General features: G+C 38.5%; 1 protein-coding gene across 10 annotated transcripts in view; it reads right to left on the reverse strand.

Annotated features, from left to right (window-relative positions):
- The window catches only part of LOC129698230 (synaptotagmin-like protein 2), a 124,996-nt gene that overhangs the window by 39,859 nt on the left and 66,742 nt on the right, over positions 1 to 18,395 (reverse strand). For 3 of the 10 annotated variants that reach the window (XM_055637209.1, XM_055637206.1, XM_055637207.1), the window contains exons 8-9: positions 13,332 to 14,177; positions 5,499 to 8,282 (exon numbers count right to left, since the gene is read on the reverse strand). The exons of 1 other annotated variant lie outside the window; for it this stretch is intronic. In XM_055637209.1, the coding sequence (XP_055493184.1) occupies positions 5,499 to 8,282; positions 13,332 to 14,177 (3,630 nt within the window). The remainder of the gene's footprint in view (positions 1 to 5,498; positions 8,283 to 13,331; positions 14,178 to 18,395) is intronic. 6 more of the 10 variants (XM_055637211.1, XM_055637208.1, XM_055637212.1 and 3 more) reach the window with 6 other exon arrangements.

Consider the following 18,395-nt stretch of genomic DNA (forward strand, 5'->3'; position numbering starts at 1 on the left):
ATTTTAGCATGTAGCTGGCTGGATCAGTTGTTCTCATAATACAGATGGAAAGTGTTGCCGATTTGTCCATCAGACCCATGCTGGTGACGACAAAGCAATCACTTCAGATCAATTACTTCCTCTCCCCACCTCTTTATGTCTCTGTAGCCCTGCAACGTAAGGACCTGTCCCACTTGGCCGTCATTTGCGCATCACGCAGATGGCGCGCAAATATTTTGTACATCACAAAATCACTGCCTATGTCATCACGCACCATGCGTGCATAATGCGCACCATTTTCACATCACGTGCGTGACACGACGCGTGCGTCGTGACGCCTAAATGATGTTGCGTAAATGACGGCCAAGTGGGACAGGCCCTTTACTTTCTCTGAAAAGCCACCAAGTCCCCCCCCCCCTATTGACACATAATAAAGGGTAATGTTTTGCATCCAATTAACCTGCCAGTACGTCCTTGGGATGGAATGGAATGCTTTATTATCACATGTGACTCGGCACAGTGAAATTCTTTGCTTGCAAACCCAATGTATACAAATAGCAGCCACCTACGGCGCTGTCGGAGGTAATAAGATCATCGCTCCGAAACATCCTGTACATGGTCATGAGGAGAATGCGCAAGCTCCTCAAAGATAGCAGTTACGGACCCGATGTCAGGTTCAAACTTAAGTCCCTAGAGCTGAGGCAACACAGCCAATTGCTGTGCCATCATGCCACCACACACATCAAGAACATATTGTATAGATTGTATGTGTAAGAAGGAACTGCAGATGCTGGTTTAAACCGTAGACACAAAAAGCTGGAGTAACTCAGCGGGACAAGCAGCATCTCTGGAGAGAAGGAATGGGTAACGTTTCGGGTCAAGACTCTTCTTCAGACTGGTTAGGGAGAAGGGAAACGAGAGATATAGACGGTGATGTGGAGACATAAAGAACAATGAATGAAATATATGCAAAAAAGTAACAATGATAAAGGAAACGGGCCATTGTAAGCTGTTTGTAGGGTAAAAATGAGAAGCTAGTGCGACGGGTGGGGGAGGGATAGAGAGGGAATGCCGAGGCTACCCGAAGCGAGAGAAATCAATAATCATACCGGCTATAAGCAAAATATGAGATGCTGTTCCTCCAAATTACGTTTAGCCTCACTCTGACAATGGAGGAGACCGAGGGCAGAAAGGTCTGTTTAGGAATGGGAAGGAGAGGTAAAGTGTCCAGCAACCGGTAGATCAAGTAAGTTCAGGCAGGCTGAGCGAAGGTGTTCCGTGAAACGATCGCCCAGTCTGCGTTTGGTCTCACCGATGTACGAGTCCACATCTTGAACAACGGATACCGTAGATGAGGTTGGAGGAGGTGCAAGTGAACCTCTGCCTAACCTGAAAGGACTGTCAGGGTCCCTGGACAGAGTCGAGGGAGGAGGTATAGCGACAGATGGTGCATCCTTTTGACATTTCCATTGAAAGTGAAATAATCCATGGACGATGTTATTCAGTTTCTTTAGAATCATATAAGCAGCGATTACTTCACCTCTTAACCTGTGATTCATTGGTTCAAGGCAACTCAGCGCTATCCTTATCTTTCATTATCTCACTACATTACTCATTAGCACCAAGAAAATTGTACATAATCAATTTATGGTTAATCTGGACCCCAGTTAATCTGGACCCCAGGCCTAAATTTCCTCAGACAGAGTTCTATTTCAATTTAATTAATGTTCTCTACTTGGATTTTGTTTTGTCCCAGTATGAAGCAGTTTGCTTATCTCCTGTTAGAATTTTATCTGCCACCCATCTGCCTTATTCCTAAATATACAGTATTCAGATTATCATGTAACCAATGCAGTTCTTAATAGGAATCTATCATCTTCAACAGTTATCTGTTATTAGCAAAAGCAGATATTATGCTTATGGTTCTGGATTCCAGTTGATTTCTTAGATTTATTTTGAACAAATTAGATCCTTGATGATAGATCTCCATGAGATACCATGATATTTTCTTGAGAGTACAAAAAGACATACCAGGGCATAATTAATGTTCTGTTTCTACATGCATACATTGTAACTTTCCATAGTTGCATTGCAAGTAAATTTGGGCGAGGAAGTATCAGCATGGGAAAAAGCTGCCATTACTTCCACATCTACACCAAAATGCAAGAGTTCCTATCCCTGATGTCCAAAGCCACTGCTCTAAGTGTAGCAGAGCTACAAACTGTACATGTCCTGTGCATTAATGGTAGACATATGAAAAAGCTCTACTCAGATCTGGAAGTGCCATTGCACAGAGCCTTGCTTTTATTAGTATTATGCAATTAAATGTTGTTCTTCTTTCAAAACGTGGCAAACTACTCTATTACCATTTATATTGTTTGTACCACTCATACATTTTGTCTGTGTGCTTCCTATCAAAAGTCACATGTGACGCTGAACCAATTTCTACATCAAGAACATGTAAACTGACATTTTAATCTGCATGCAATACTGTTTTGAGGAGGCATTGGCGGGAACGGAACTGCATGCCTTGATTTCCCAATGTTATGCACTTTCAGGATAACGCAGCCTTCATCTGCCATACTGATCTGGTTGGTCATAGAGTCATAGATAAAGGTCATACAGCATGGAAACAGGCCCTTCATCCCATGATGTCTGTGCCAACCTAGATGCCCATCAATGCTATTCCCATTTGCCTGCATTTGAGCAATATTCCTCTAAACCTTTCCTATCCATGCACCTGCCTTACAAATGTTGAAGCAAGTAACTGCAGATTCAGGTTTACAAAAAAGACACAAAGTCCTGGAGTAACTCAGCAGATCAGGCAGCATCTCTGGAGGACATGGATAGGTGACACCGGGTCAAGACCCTTCTTCAATCTGATAGTCTCCATGTTCTCCGGAGATGCTGACTGACCCATTGAGTTACTCCAGCACTTTGTCATTCAAATGTTGTTACTGTCAACCGCTTCCCCTGACAGTTAATTCCATATATGTAGAACTCTCTTTGTAAGAAAGTTGCCCCTCGGGTTCCTATTATATCTTGTTTAAGAAGGAACTGCAGATGCTGGAAAATTGAAGGTACACAAAAATGCTGGATAAACTCAGCGGGTGTAGCAGCATCTATGGAGTGAATCTATAAGTGCGAGGTGTTACATTTAGGGCCTGATCTAGGGCATACAACTAGGGCATGATCTTCACAGTAAATGGCAGAGCTCTGGGGAGTGCTATAGAGCAGAGCAGTCTTGGAATACAGGTACACAGTTCCTTGAAAATGGCATCAAAGTGGTCAAAAAGGCTTTTGGCAAATTGGCACTCATCAGTCAGGATATTGAGTACAGAAGTTAGGATGTTATGTTATAGCTGTGCAAGGTGCTGGTGAGGCCACCGTTATTGTATTGTATTCAGTTTTGGTCACCTCTTATAAATAAACTGGAAAGAGTGCAAAGAAGATTTACAAGGATGTTTCCATGACTTGAGAGTTTAAGCTACAAGGAGAGGTTGAGCAAGGTAGAGCTGTATTCCTTGGGGTGTGGGAGGGTGAGACGTGATCTTATAGAGGTGTATAAGATCATCAGGGGAATAGACGGGGTATATGCCCAGAGTCTTTTACCCAGAGTAGAAGAATTAACCCGGGGACATAAGTTTAAGTTGAGAGTGGAAAGATCTAAAGGGGTGATGGTTTATGGGGTCCAAAGGGGTGGAGGCAACGGCAAGCTGGGCGAAAGTACCCGTCACCATGCTATATGATACATTCAGGGATACACTTGATCCTATCTACCTAGACCTGATCCATCCCTTTCCTTTTTTCTTACCCGGTGTCAATATCACTTGTCATCCAAGGTTTTCTACTCCTGTCATCCTGAGAGCATCACAGGAATAGGCCCTTCAGTCCACTATGTCTATGCCAAATATGATGCTACGTTAAACTGATCTCTTCTGCCTGCATGTCATCCATATCCCTCCATTCTCTGCATATCCAAATGCCTATCTAAAAGCCTTTTGAATGCCATTATCATATCTGTCTCCACCACCACTCCTAATGGCATATTTAAGGCACCCACCACTGTGTGTAAAAAAAACATCCCACACATTTCTCCTTTACACTTTCCTCTTTATAGCTATAACTTCTGGTATTTAATTTTACCACAATTTTATTAACTTCTATTAGGTTTTCCCTCAGCCTCCAATACACTGGAGAAAACAATCCCAAATGTGTCCAACCTCCTCTTGTAGTTAATACCCTCATATCTAGGCTGCTGATTCCTGATAAACCTCTCCTGCAGCCTGCACATCCTTTCTTAATGGGCAACTAGAACTGCACACAATATTCAAAATGCGATGTAGGTAAAGTTCTATAAAGCTGCAATATGTCTTCCTGACACGTATACTCAATACCCCAACCAATGAAGGCAATTGATCTTCTTGCAATGCTACTTTCAGGGAACTATGGACTTGGACTGTAAGACCCTCCATACATCAAAGCTGTTCATGCCCCTGTCTCACTTAGGAAACCTGAACGGAAACCACTAGAGAATTTGCGCCCCACCGAAGGTTTCCGTGCAGTTCCCAGAGGTTGCAGGTGGTTGCCGGAGGTTGCAGGTGGTGGAAGCAGGTAGGGAGACTGACAAAAACCTCCGGGAACCTCCGGGAACCACACGGAAACCTTCGGTGGAGCGCAAAGTCTCCAGTGGTTTCCGTTCAGGTTTCCTAAGTGGGACAGGGGCATAAGGATCTTGCCATGAACTGTATACTTTCCGCTTACATTTGTCTTTTCAAAGTGTTTAACCTCACACTTGCCTGGATTAAAATATCTTTAGTTTCTCTCGCCACATCAGTGGGATAACTGAACAAGCGTGAAAGGGTCATTGACGGTCGGTGTGGATTCAGTGGGCATATTTCCATGCTGCATTTCTAAACTAAACAATACATATGTGTACCTGATCTATATTCTGCTGTATTCTTTGACAACCTTAATTAAAGGCATTATGAAAGCAGTTGGACAGAACCCAAATTAACCTCATACCAAATTGACCACATCTCAAGTCAACAGTAGTGAGCTACCATCCGAGATTAGGTCAAGCCTTGTAAAAGATTTGAACCTATAATTGTTTTGCCATGAAAGAATTATAGTGATATTTAAATCCCATGTACTAACATCCAAACTGCAGCAATTGTGGAAAGTTAATAGTTTCAGAATCACTAAAATTATTTTGATTTTTTTTAAATCTTATTATACTACCACAACAAAGAAAAATAGGTGATTTTTCTCAGTAAATATGGTAATGAAACAAGAAACCATTCTGGAATAAAGGCAGGATAGAAATGAAGTGATTTTTGAAGTCTATTATTCCATAGAGAACACCCGTAGTTAGATACAAAATCCATAAAAATCAAGAGGTGATTGGTGGAAATGTATAATCAGCTACATCAAAGATCAAAAGTAAATAAAAATAATAACAAATCAAATGAGAAGAGAAAACAGAGTAGCCCACCATGCCAATAAAAAATAATGCTCACTGAGTGAACCTCTGGATTCCACATGCATGTGATCATTTCCTCCCCAATGATTTGAAGAGATGTGTTTAGCTTCCTGTTCAGAATCATAAGGCATTTCTGATTTGTGGATCTCAGTGGGCATTTCAGTGGAACCATCCTCACTTTCCTTGAAGGTGCTTGTCCTCGTAATTCCGGACTGAAGATTCAATTTAGGTTCAAATTCATCGTGCAATTCAAAATCACTCTTATTTTCATTTAAATTGACTCCTGGGACTTCCTCATAGATAGGTTCTTTATCACTCTTAATCGGCGATATTTCCTCTTCTTGCAAAGATGTATCAGTTGGGTTCAAAAATGTTTGGATCGGGCTATCTGGCAACTCAAATCTATCAAGTTTCTCCTGAGAGATGTCATTTTCTTCTATGAGCCTGGAATCTCCTGCAAACAAAGTAAGATTTTCTTCATTATTGTTCACAGCATCGGAAGAAGTTTGTCTAATGGGTATTTTTTCATCCTGGTAAGGTATACCAATTGATTTTGGAGTAATCTGGACTCTGTTGTCTAATGATTCAACATTGCCCATTCTCTTTTCTGGAATATATTCCTCGTTATTATTCCTGATTAGGTTAAAAATGTTTTGTCCATCAATCGATTCATTGTCTCTGAGCATGAATGACGATGGCAAAGGCTCTTCATCTTTATTCAGGTCTTCATCAGTTAATGCCACACCTTCATCTTTATCTTGATGTAGTTTTTGCAATCCAATATATGACGTGTTTGGCTTTCTTAATTTTGGTTGACAAACTGTACCCTCTTCAGGTTCTTCCTCTATATCAAGAGAATGTTTCTGGAAAATACTAGAAGTAGGGGAAAGCCCATCTTCATTTGAAAAATAAGGTGCTTTCTTAAGTTTTACCTGAATCAGATTTGGTTCCGTTGGAAGAACCTTGGGGAAATATTTGGTGTCCAACTTTTTCTTTGGACTTTCAGTTTCACTTTGATGACCAAGTTGGTGCAATATTTCTTGAACACTTGGCCCACTATATAACTGGGGTTTTGCATGTTTAATTTCTGTAGGTTGTTCAGGAGTGTCAAAGTCAGAAGGTTGAGTAATTCTCTGGACTGGATTGGACCTCTGTGTCATCAAAAACTCAGGGTCTAGTGGAATCCCTGGTTCAGTTTTCATTGCCACTTGGGTGCTCAGATGTTTGTCATCAGATATTTGGGTAAATTTTGACTGATCATCGTTGTTATCAGTGTCACTTTTAATTCCCTTGTCCCAAAAATTCATTAAGTTTACGAATTGAGTGTTATTAAAAGGAGGATTATCTGATGTTTCATATATCCTTTTGTTGATTGAAATTATAGTGAAAGGTTTACCTTCTTCAGAAATTATGTTTGTGTCATACCCCTTCAAATAGAGATTAGCTTCACTTTTATCTTCTTTGCGCAATGTCTGTTTCACCTCTGGGACATTACTATTCCACTCTGAAGTATTGTTTTTTTCCACGTTCTGCTTGCTGAAAGAAGTTGGTTCTATTTTGTAAGGAGCTGTGCTTTCTGTTGATACTGCCCTGTATGCAGGACTATTTTCAGCTTGATTTTGTTTTTGCATCGCATTTTCTAAGAAAGGCTCCTCACATTTAATTGCCATTTGTTCTTTCTCGCTTCCATGTATCTGATGTTGCTCTAATTCAAGATTAGATTGTTCTTCTGTATTCTTGTTATGGTCTAACTGCTGCACTACTCCATTATTGATCATAGTTTCAGAATTATTATTTCCTTTGCTTTCCAACAATGCTGATCTGTCAATCACTGAATACATATCAATCTTTTCTCCCTTGGAAGACTTTCTAAACACTGCATTTGCAAAAGCATTTTTCTGGGCTGATGTTTTGTCCTTGGGTGAAGATATTTGATCAGTGTAAAGTATGTCCTTTTTTTCATCTTTGTTATCAATCAATGGCACAGTTTTAAGTTCTTCGATGGTAAATTCTGTTTGTTCTGGTCTTGATTTAGACTCTTGTGAATAATTTTCAATGTTATCAATGGGTACAATGTCAATATCATTAGAAGTTGATTCTGTACTTTCAGACTCTCCACCTATATTTTCTTTTATGCCAACTGTCCATTTCTCTGTGAATGGTTTTAAAGTCAATGTCCTTTGTGCTGACTCTTCATTTTGCTCCTGATTTAAGTCCTGCTGTTTATCATTCGAAAAATGGTCAAAAATTGAGTAGTCTGGATAAGTAAGCTCAGAAACATCTTTTGTTCTAGTTTTACTTTCCTCCTCCAAAAGTGCTGCTTCTGGGATTGTATATTTATCAGAAATATTATTTTTTATTGGATTTTGAGCTTCCAGTAATTGGATTTCTTGCTCTTCTTTCTCCTGAATTTTGTCATTTAAGTATGGCAATGATTTAGATTCTTCTGTAAATGAAGCTGATTCAGTATGTGTAAACTCTTCATCTGGCTTTGGAAGTACAGATTTTAAAGGTTCAGATATGTTTTCCACTGTTGCTTCAGTTGGACTTTTCATTTCTTCTACCCTTACAGTTGGTGTTTCATCACTCCTGATGAACCAATCCAACACCTTTGATATCGATTCATCAGTTGCCTTGCTATGTTCAGTTGCATATTTATCATGCACTTGAGACTTTGATGAACGAGCTTTAAGTCTTTGTTCTGCTGGTGCGGTCTTGGAGAGAGGCACTGCAAAATTAACCTGCTTACCTTGGAATATTTCTGGAAACTGCTGATCAGACACCTGAGGGGACTCAAAGTCAGTGTGAAGTATCCGCTTATCTGCAATGAGACAAATAGAAGAATAAATATTGTGTTTGTAAGAGTGGATTTCAACTGATGGTATATTATTTCAAGTCAATTACACTTTATGAGAATTGGAAAAGGAAAAATAAAGTGCATCTTATGTTACATAAAAGGTGTAGGGATGAAGGGAACATAGGTGACAGAGTGCATATCAAAATATCAAGGTAACAATTAATTCAAGCACTGCAGGTTAGAGTCCAAAATAAAACTGAAATAATGGTGATTTTGTTTTTTAAAGCTGTTTACACGAAACAGTTCAATTTAGTATTTACTCTTTGGGCTACACTGTGCCCAGATAGAAGATGAAGTGTTGTTCTCCGTCCCACCCACTCCCCTGATATCAGTCTGGAGAAGCGTCTCGACCTGAAACGTCGCCCATTCCTTCTCTCCTGTCGCCTGTCCCGCTAAGTTACTCCAGCATTTTGTGTCTACCTTTGATTTAAACCAGCATCTGCAGTTCTTTCCTACACCTGAAGTGTTGTTCCTCGAGCATACATTACTCTGACCTCTCTATCTTTGGCCTCTGGGCTTGTCATAGCCATTGGACATGTTGAACTTCACAACTTTGGTCTCCGTATGACAGCCATTCCCTTTGTTGTGCGTAAATATAGTTGTTACATTGCATAACGGAGGTGGGGGCAATAGAGAAGGAACAGAAAATATTTAGCAGGATGTGGTTTGGGTTAGACTGTATTGGCCATAAGGAGAAGTTGGACAAACCTGGATTGTTTTGTTTGGAACATTGCTGGCTGAGGGAAGACCTGATAGCAATTTATAAAATGATGGAAGTTCATAGATAAGATACCAAGGATTGTAAAAGTCAAATACTATAGATGAGTGATGAAGTATAAAGGGGAGGTGGAGGCAAGTATTTCTGGGGGTTTGTTTTTACAGATTGGCTGGTGCTGGGACATGCTGTCGTGGGACATGGTGGAAGCAGATTCAATTATGTGCTTTAAGAGGTACAGTGGCTTGCAAATGTTTTCATACCCCTTGAACTTTTCCACATTTTGTCACGTTACAACCACAAACGTAAATGTATTTTATTGGGATTGTATGTGATAGACCAACACAAAGTGGTGCATAATTGTGAAGTGGAAGGAAAATGATACATGGTTTTCAAATTTTTTTACAAATAAAAAACGGAAAAGTGTGGTGTGCAAAAGTATTCAGCCCCCCTGAGTCAATACTTTGTAGAACCACCTTTCACTGCAATTACAGCTGCAAGTCTTTTGGGATATATCTCTACCAGCTTTGCACATCTAGAGACTGACATTTTTGTTCATTCTTCCTTGCAAAATAGCTCAATCTCAGTCAGATTGGATGGAGAGCGTCTGTGAACAGCAATTTTCAAGTCTTGCCAGAGATTCTCAATTTGATTTAGGTCTGGACCTTGACTGGGCCATTCTAACACATGAATATGCTTTGATCTAAACCATTCCATTGTAGCTCTGACTGTATGTTTAGGTTTGTTGTCCTGCTGGAAGGTGAACCTCCGCCCCAGTCTCAAGTCTTTTGCAGACTCTAACAGGTTTTCTTCCAAGATTGCCCTGTATTTGGCTCCATCCATCTTCCCATCAACTCAGACCAGCTTCCCTGTCCCAGCTGAAGAAAAGCATCCCCACAGCATGATGCTGCCACCATGTTTCACAGTGGGGATGGCGTGTTCAGGGTGATGTGCAGTGATAGTTTTCCACCACACAAAGCGTTTTGCATTTAGGCCAAAAACTTCAATTTTGGTCTCATCTGACCAGAGCACCTTCCTCCACATGTTTGCTGTGTCCCCCACATGGCTAGGGGCAAACTGCAAACAGGACTCCTTATGGCTTTTTTTCAACAATGGCTTTCTTCTTGCCACTCTTCCATAAAGGCCCGATTTGTGGAGTGCACGGCTAATAGTTGTCCTGTGGACAGATTCTCCCACCTGAGCTGTGGATCTCTGCAGCTCCTCCAGAGTTACCATGGGCCTCTTGGCTACTTCTCTGATCAATGCTCTCCATGCCCGGCCTGTCAGTTTAGGTGGACGGCCATGTCTTGGTAGGTTTGCAGTTGTGCCATACTCTTTCCATTTTCGGATGATGGATTGAACAGTGCTCCGTGAGATGTTCAAAGCTTGGGATTTTTTTTTATAACCTAACCCTGCTTTAAACTTCTCCACAACTTTATCCCTGACCTGTCTGTGTATTCCTTGGGCTTCATGATGCTGTTTGTTCACTAATGTTCTCTAACAAACCTCTGAGGCCTTCACAGAACAGCTGTATTTATACTGAGATTAGATTACACACAAGTGGACTCTATTTATTAATCAGGTGACTTCTGAAGGCAATTGGTTGCACTGGATTTTATTTAGGGGTATCAGAGTAAAGGGGGCTGAATACTTTTGCACGCCAAACTTTTCAGTTTTTTATTTGTAAAAAAATTTGAAAACCATGTATCATTTTCCTTCCACTTCACAATTATGCGCCACTTTGTGTTGGTCTATCACATAAAATCCCAATAAAATACATTTACGTTTGTGGTTGATATCGATCTCGTGCAGACTGATAAGATTAATTTAATCGCCATCATGGTCGGCACAGATATCATGAGTCGAAGGACCTGTTCTTGTACACAAATGTTCCATGTTTTATATTTTATCCACTCCTTCCTCATTCTGCAAATTAATGCATATGTGTTCTCACTCTTTTAGTTCTGATAAAGGGTCATGCACTGAAATCTTAACGTTTTCTTTCTCCACAGATGTTGCCTGACTATTTGAATGGTTTAAGCTCTTTGTTTTTGTTTAGGGTTTACAGCTTCTGCAGTTTCCCACTCCAGACAACTGGATGGTTGTTTAGTTTAGTTTTAGTTTAGAGATACAGCTCGGAAACAGGCCATTTGGCCCACCAGGTCCACCGACCAGCGGTCCCCACATATTAACACTATCCTACACACACTAAGGACAATTTGTACATTTACCAGGTCAATTTACCTATATACTTGTAAATCTTTGGAGTGTGGGAAGAAACCGAAGATCCCGAAGAAAACCCACGTGGTCATGGGGAGACCATACAAACACCATACAGACGGCACCCGTAGTCGGGAGCAAACCCGGGTCTCCGGCGCTGCAAGGCAGCAACTCCACCGCTGCACCACCATGCCGCTCTGCTGCTGTAGTATTTGTTCCCTGGAACATTGAGCTGCCAGTTCTGTCCCTCCCTCAAACATTATTCTGTAAAAACGATAATATTCCTGGTCCCGCATGCTATCAATAACGAGTTCACCTGCCTTATCTGTCAGGCCTTTGCATTGAAATAAATATAGTTGAATCCATCAATTTTTCCCCACTCCCGAACATGCTCCTGCCTGTCGTCTTTTGAACCTGCTCGTTTTAACATATGTACTGCCTCAACCTTCTCATCTGCCTTATTGCGGCTTTAGGTCTAGTTTTAAACCCTCCTGAGTAATTCTGGAAAATCTCCCAACAGAATATAGGTGTCTTTTCAGTTCAGTTGCAACCTGTCCTTCTTGTCCAGGGCGCCTCTGCATTATGGAAATCAATAATAGTTGGTTTCTTATGATTAACGTGCAGGTTGCTGCTTATTTGCATAACACATACTCAAACTTGTAAGATATAAACTGTTATCAAAATTATCCTTGAGTTGTATGAATAAAGTAAAGACATCCCTGAATTTAGCTCTGGCTAAAGCAAAGGGATTTCTTTATTTGAATTCATCTTTACAGCTTTGTTTTGTTTGAAGAGGCGAAAAGCAGAAGGGATTATTTCCTCTCTGTCACATCATCACAAGCAGTGTTTTACATTTTAAATCATTAATCTGGAAGTAGACAATAATTAATTAGCAATACCGTAGTGTAATATAGCACCTTAAAGTGACATTGCCAAATATAATAACTTTCCAAGCCATGAAACGTAACTGATTTAAAGGATTTTCATTTAAACTTAAACAATACATGTCAAGAAGCAGAAGGAAAGAAAATGATTCCCAGATGTAATCAAAGAAGTCTTTGTCTCACAAGGCATCAACTCACTGACATAACCTAATGGTGGCATCCTATAGTCTGCATTTGTACATAGTAGTAGATATTCAGGCAGCATTTGTCAACTGGAATACGCCAATAAATTAGTTCACGGTCTTTGCTAAAAAATTGCTGTTAATGGTCAATGAATTAATGTAAAATTTATTTTTAATTAAATATGGAAGAGTGAATGAAACAAGGCACACCCAGAATACTGCATGAAAATCATAAAACTCCAAACTTTCATTTAAATCAGGGAATTAAATTTCCCCCAGATAATTTAGATAATTTGTTTCATGTCATCAATCATGTAGTTCTAAAGATTTTGCGAAAATCTTGAATCTCTGAATGTTAAAATGCAGACATGACGTATTATGTACGCAAAATCTGTCATTCAGCTGGACCCCAGTAAGACAAAGATTCTGATTTAGTTTGAAGGTCTTTTCTTCCCAAATTCCAGTGTTATGCTTCAAGATAAAAATTTGAATGCCCAGAAATGTATCCCCAATCAACAACACCAATCAATCAACAACACTAAAATCAATAGAATAAATTTCCAAGACAAATGTCATGTACTGGGGATATATTTTCTAGGCAGCATTTTCTTTTTAATGTCCAACTGTTACCTTAACTTGTTTAATGCTTCAGATACAGCCTAGTTAAAATACAATGCTGGTGATTAGCTTACAAATGCGATTGTTCACAGTAACAAATGAAATGAAGTGAAATAATGATTTAAAAAAATAAAGTGTGCATGCAGATTATCATTGTAGAAGAGATGGTTTGGAAAACATTATGTTTTAACAATCCTCAAAGGCATACAGTACAACTGCCCCTTCAACTTGTGTTGCCATTTTCCAAAAATAATTACAATGATTTCACAGAATGAGCCATGAATGAGGTGAATTCTTTTTTTTAGAAATTTTGCGAATAATTAAATCAATAATTAAATCAATCACACCAGTACATACAAGAATGATTGGCAAGTTTATTTAATAGCCATCTTACCAACGATATGATACGAGGGATTTGATGTAGAATTCAATCTTCGATCAGGTTCCTTTTCCGTTAGTATCTCACCTGTGTCCAGTTCATGGACATGGTTTGTTAATTCATTAGAACTGTAACTTGGTAAGTGACTATCTGAATATTTTTTTGGATTTGAATTTGTTGTTTGGAGGGATTGAAAGTCTGTGTCTGGCACAGCATTAACTTCTTCTCGGTTCAGATACACAAAGTCTGTTTGTAAAGGTGGTAGATGATGCAAATCAGAAACTCCACTATCCTCTTGTAGACTTCCATTTTCCTCCACACTGTCCATACCATCCGTCTTCCCTTCATTAATTTCCCCCATATAATCAGTGTCTAGTATATTATCTTCACCTATTTTGGAAATTGTGGTGGCATCAGAATTCTCTTGAATCTGAGATATTCTCTTTTCATCCACTTTTGTTGAGAACCTGACTTGTTTTAATTTTTCAAGACTATTGTTTGCAAGAGATTCTTCATTCATTGTAGCTTCAGTTGGCACTGTAGCTCCTTCTGGGATGGTTTGAGAAGCAGGAACCTTGTTTTTTGATTCTTGGACCCCAAAGCGTAAGATTTCAGAATCATTGGAGCTTGAACTTGGACTACGTTTTAAAATGCTTTTGGGAGTAGAAGCATTGCCATTTAAACCATTCCCATTCTTGGATCCTGACATAATGCTGATATAATCACTGGAGCCTTGCAGCTTGGAAGTAAGAGTTCTTGGCTTTGGCACTGGATGTATTTCTGAAATATTCTCGGCAGGGCTTTGTTCATTTGAGGGAAAATGTAATCTGGAAATATTATCCTTTGGGTGAGATAAACTCTCTGGAAGAAAAACAAGGGTATACAAGGGCAAGGATAAAGGCAACTTCAATAAGGAGACTACAATATAGAAACTAACCAGGAAAGAGTTGCTTTATAAAGATCTATTATTATTTGTTCATAAATATTATAAATATAAACATCTATACAAAAACAGGAAAATAAACATTATTACATTACAAAATTCAGACAGCCGTTGGAATGATGTAAAGAAACTAAATGATACAATAAATGAGAGCATTTATAGTTTTTTGTTTATTACAAATATCAGAGCATCTCTAAATTTTAAAATACGTAATATTCAAATTTAGGCATTTGTGCAGAGCACAATAATAAATTTCAATCCTATTAATAAGAAGGTTGTTAAACTCAAGTTGAAAATAATTGGTCTAATTTGTTTTCAAAAATCAATTTATTTAAACGGTTATGAACATTGAGATGCCGTAATTGATACAACAGCATATATCTAAGAGATAGTCCAAATATATTTGTTATTAAGCAATGACATCTATGAACATATAAAAGAGATTGTAAATAAATATAATTAAGGGTTTTATGTTGCCAATAAGGACTACGGATCCCTTGCATGTCCAAACGATGTGCTGGTTTATAGGTTAATTACTCCAAAGTTAGGAAAGTGGTCAAATTTGGGGATGAGTTGATGGAAATGTGGGAAAATAAAATGGCATAAGTTAGCACTACTGTAAATGAAGATAAGCGCAGACTTGATGAGCTGAAGAGCCCTGCACCCATGCTATATGGGTACAAGTCTATGTCAAACAGACATTTTAACAATAATTTTAGTTGTCACATAGATAAATTGAGTTACAAGAAAATGAAGTGTGAGAAAGAGAAACAGCATTATGGTATTTATGAACTCAAGCATTTGTAACAGCTGAAGCACCATTTGATTCTATAATATAGATGAATCGTGGTCATGGTAAGCTGATGAATATATAGAAATATTGATGTCAGGAAGGTAGCATTAGTACTGGAGCAAATTCAGTACCGTCTAGTATTTGGAATATTTAACTGCTACAATTTTAGCATGCATATTTCTCTACAAATGCCAAAGACTAACAAGTCACCACAATTAACAATACAAATGGCCTTCAGTTTCTTACATACATTTTATTAAAAAATACAGAAATAACTAAAATATGTGCATATATTTTATTTAAACTCTTATATTTGCACTTTAAAGTAACTGATAATATGAAATAAAGCAGTTAGTGACATTTTTAAACCTATCGTTCAAAAACAATAGCGAAAAAGATAATAGCAAGAAGAAATTATCACCTTAGTATTGTCAACAGGCAACATAATTTGTATCTTAAAAACATGTGACCAAGAATGCTAACTGACAGAAGGAAATTTCAAGCCAGAGATTTGCTAGTCTAGAAGAAGAAAAGCAAATTACAGCATATGGAAAAAGTATTATGGTTCAGTGCTGGAGTAACTCAGTAAGTCAGGCAGCATCTGTGGAGGGAAACGGAAAGATGACATTTTGGGTTGGAACGCTTCTTGGGTTAGAACCCTTCTTCAGCCTGAAGAAGACACCCAACCCAAAATGTCTGTACATTTCCCTCCACAGATGCAGCCGGACTCCCTCATGTGTTTTCTTTTTTAATGGCCTAAAGATCCCCAAGCACCAAATTTGCCAGCTTTGATGTAAGGGACAACAATATCTGGTCACTCAATCCAACAGTCATGGCCACCACCTCATATAGGCACTGGAGGGTGACCTATGGATAGGATCTGTACATTGTGAGTTACTTGGCATTGCAAAACCACAGCAAAAAGTAGTTTGAGTGGTAATATTCTCAAGTTCCACTTCAATGGACACAGGTGAAAAAATCCATGGTGCACCCCAAAAATGAAGGCCAACCAAATTAGGTATTTGAACATCAATACACCTCTTTACAAGCCTGTGTAAAAAGTCTAGGGAAATCCAGTTCTTGCACATGCATTTATTCTGAACCTGGGCAACTTTCTTTCTAGCACAGTGGCCGTCCATGCAATACGTGGTACATTTTGATAGCTGGGGTCTCTGCCTCTTATAATATTTGTGGCATGAGCCATCTAATATCAGTGTTATATTGGAAGTTGAGATTGATATGGTTCAATGATAATGTGCTGAAGGTGATGCCCCAATGTTGCCAAGGCATTTATTGTTGAAGGTATTCTTAATCCATTAAAATTCAATGGAATGAGAGTCACATCTGAACCACAGTGAGGCAAGGCATGCATTGAGAACAAATTTAGAGGGATCCCTTTGTTATTGCTGCACAATTCAATTTTCTATCATTTCCTCCATCTTCTGTGCGGCAGTAAACGGCTGTGGCCTCATTGTTACAAAATTATGGAGGAAGAGGGAATCTGTCAAAAGTAAAGCAGGAGACTTTCACTTAAGAATACTGCTAGCACCCCAACTAATTGGAAATTATGTCCAAAAACTCTGCCAAAAAGCGCGCCCTACTGTTTTACACAATTTCCAGTGTGTTTCTTATGCCACTATATTTGGCAGGGGAGGCTGCATATCAGCATCACACAAGAAATGGTATAACTACAAGTACTTTGGAGCTTGGATCTATGTGAATTAATGTTGCAAACAGCAAGAGGCAGGCAAGAAATGTTGGAACTATAACACATCAAAACTACAAACCAGAACACTGAAATCAAGATGGCCAAATTAATTAATTTCAAGGAAGATAAGTATGTTTTTACAAACTTAATTCAGCCAAACTATGCTCCAGAATAATTAATTCTTAGTTGGCTTTCATTGCTGACAATGTTCATAAATAGCCCACCTGGGAAGTCAGACTTGAAACAAGATAAATCATCATTAATTACAACATAAACATGGATGGGAGCTTGATCAAGTCAAGATCCTAATGCTAGAAGCATAATCAGTTTAGCCCATCAGTCCACTGTTCACAGATATTTCTGTTGGAATAGTAACCATTTATTTTGCAACAACGAAGTCCATAAATATACTTTGTTAAAAATGGATGACACCCTTTTCAAATTAATTATTAGTATGGATAAATTAAATCACAATAAAAAATATTCCTAAGTTGTTACTTGATTAAAAAGTAATCACAAAATACATTTATGCACACCATTTTTACTTAATTCATTTCTAATCTATTGATATTAGCAAGAGCAGTAAAGAATATTTCAGATTTCTAGAGATCAGTTATGTGTATATATAGCAACAAGAATAAAATGTATCTGATCTTTTTCCTTACTAGCACAACATAGTGGAAACCTCCAAGTACTGCAAGTATTTAATATTTAATGCACAATATTAATGCTACACAAAATATATTGTTCAAGCTAGGCCAGTTGGAAGAAAGCAATAATATTGTACAGTAGATAAGAAATAAAAATAACAAAGAATATTTACTAGAGAATATCAGAAGCTGAGAGAGAGGGGAGACTGAGGGATGGAGACAGAGGGAGGGAGATAAAAACTGGCAAAAACCTCATCAGAGATTGCAAGATTCAGATATGGGAAAAGAGCCTGTTATATTTAAGAGCTTTCAGAAATGGTATTTGAACAAAGACCACAAATTGGTCTGAAGTCTGACCCATCTAACCACAATCCAGCAACATTAGTTTTGTGAGTGAGAAGGGCATCAGCATTAGATGTCTCATATTTAATTGGAAAATTAATTATCAATTTTTAAAGTATTTTGTATTGCTTTTGACTAATTGTGAGTAAAATGTGTTTAAAATGATTAATTTAACAAATGAATGCACAATTATGAAAATATCTGTAATCAAACCCAAATTTGCAGCAGGTTGAGATAAAAGGAGTACAAGCCTGTTTTGGCTCTTCAAGCTTGTTCTATATAAAGCTTGTGAGAGGTTTGTTTGCATGAATCAATGATTAATTTGAAACAAGAATGGAATATAAAGTGATACAACTGCCTTTCCAACTAATAGTCTAAAGTTTCCAGTAGCACTGGAAAGCAAGTGCTCAGAATACACCGACCCATCACCACCCACAAACTATAAATCACCTAAATGCTTTTCCATGTGATACATGCACTTCCCCATGGTAAACTCCACAGTAGACAAGGTGTGACTGCTCGAATTACATCCAAGAATACTTAGATCTGAATACATTCAGATCTTGTATTATTATATATTCATGGTAATCTAGGTTTGGCAGTCCGACCAAGAAAAGCAAAATCTTAATTCAGGACAACTATT

This window comes from Leucoraja erinacea, chromosome 6, assembly GCF_028641065.1.
Source record: "Leucoraja erinacea ecotype New England chromosome 6, Leri_hhj_1, whole genome shotgun sequence".
In the NCBI taxonomy this organism is placed as follows: domain Eukaryota; kingdom Metazoa; phylum Chordata; class Chondrichthyes; order Rajiformes; family Rajidae; genus Leucoraja; species Leucoraja erinaceus.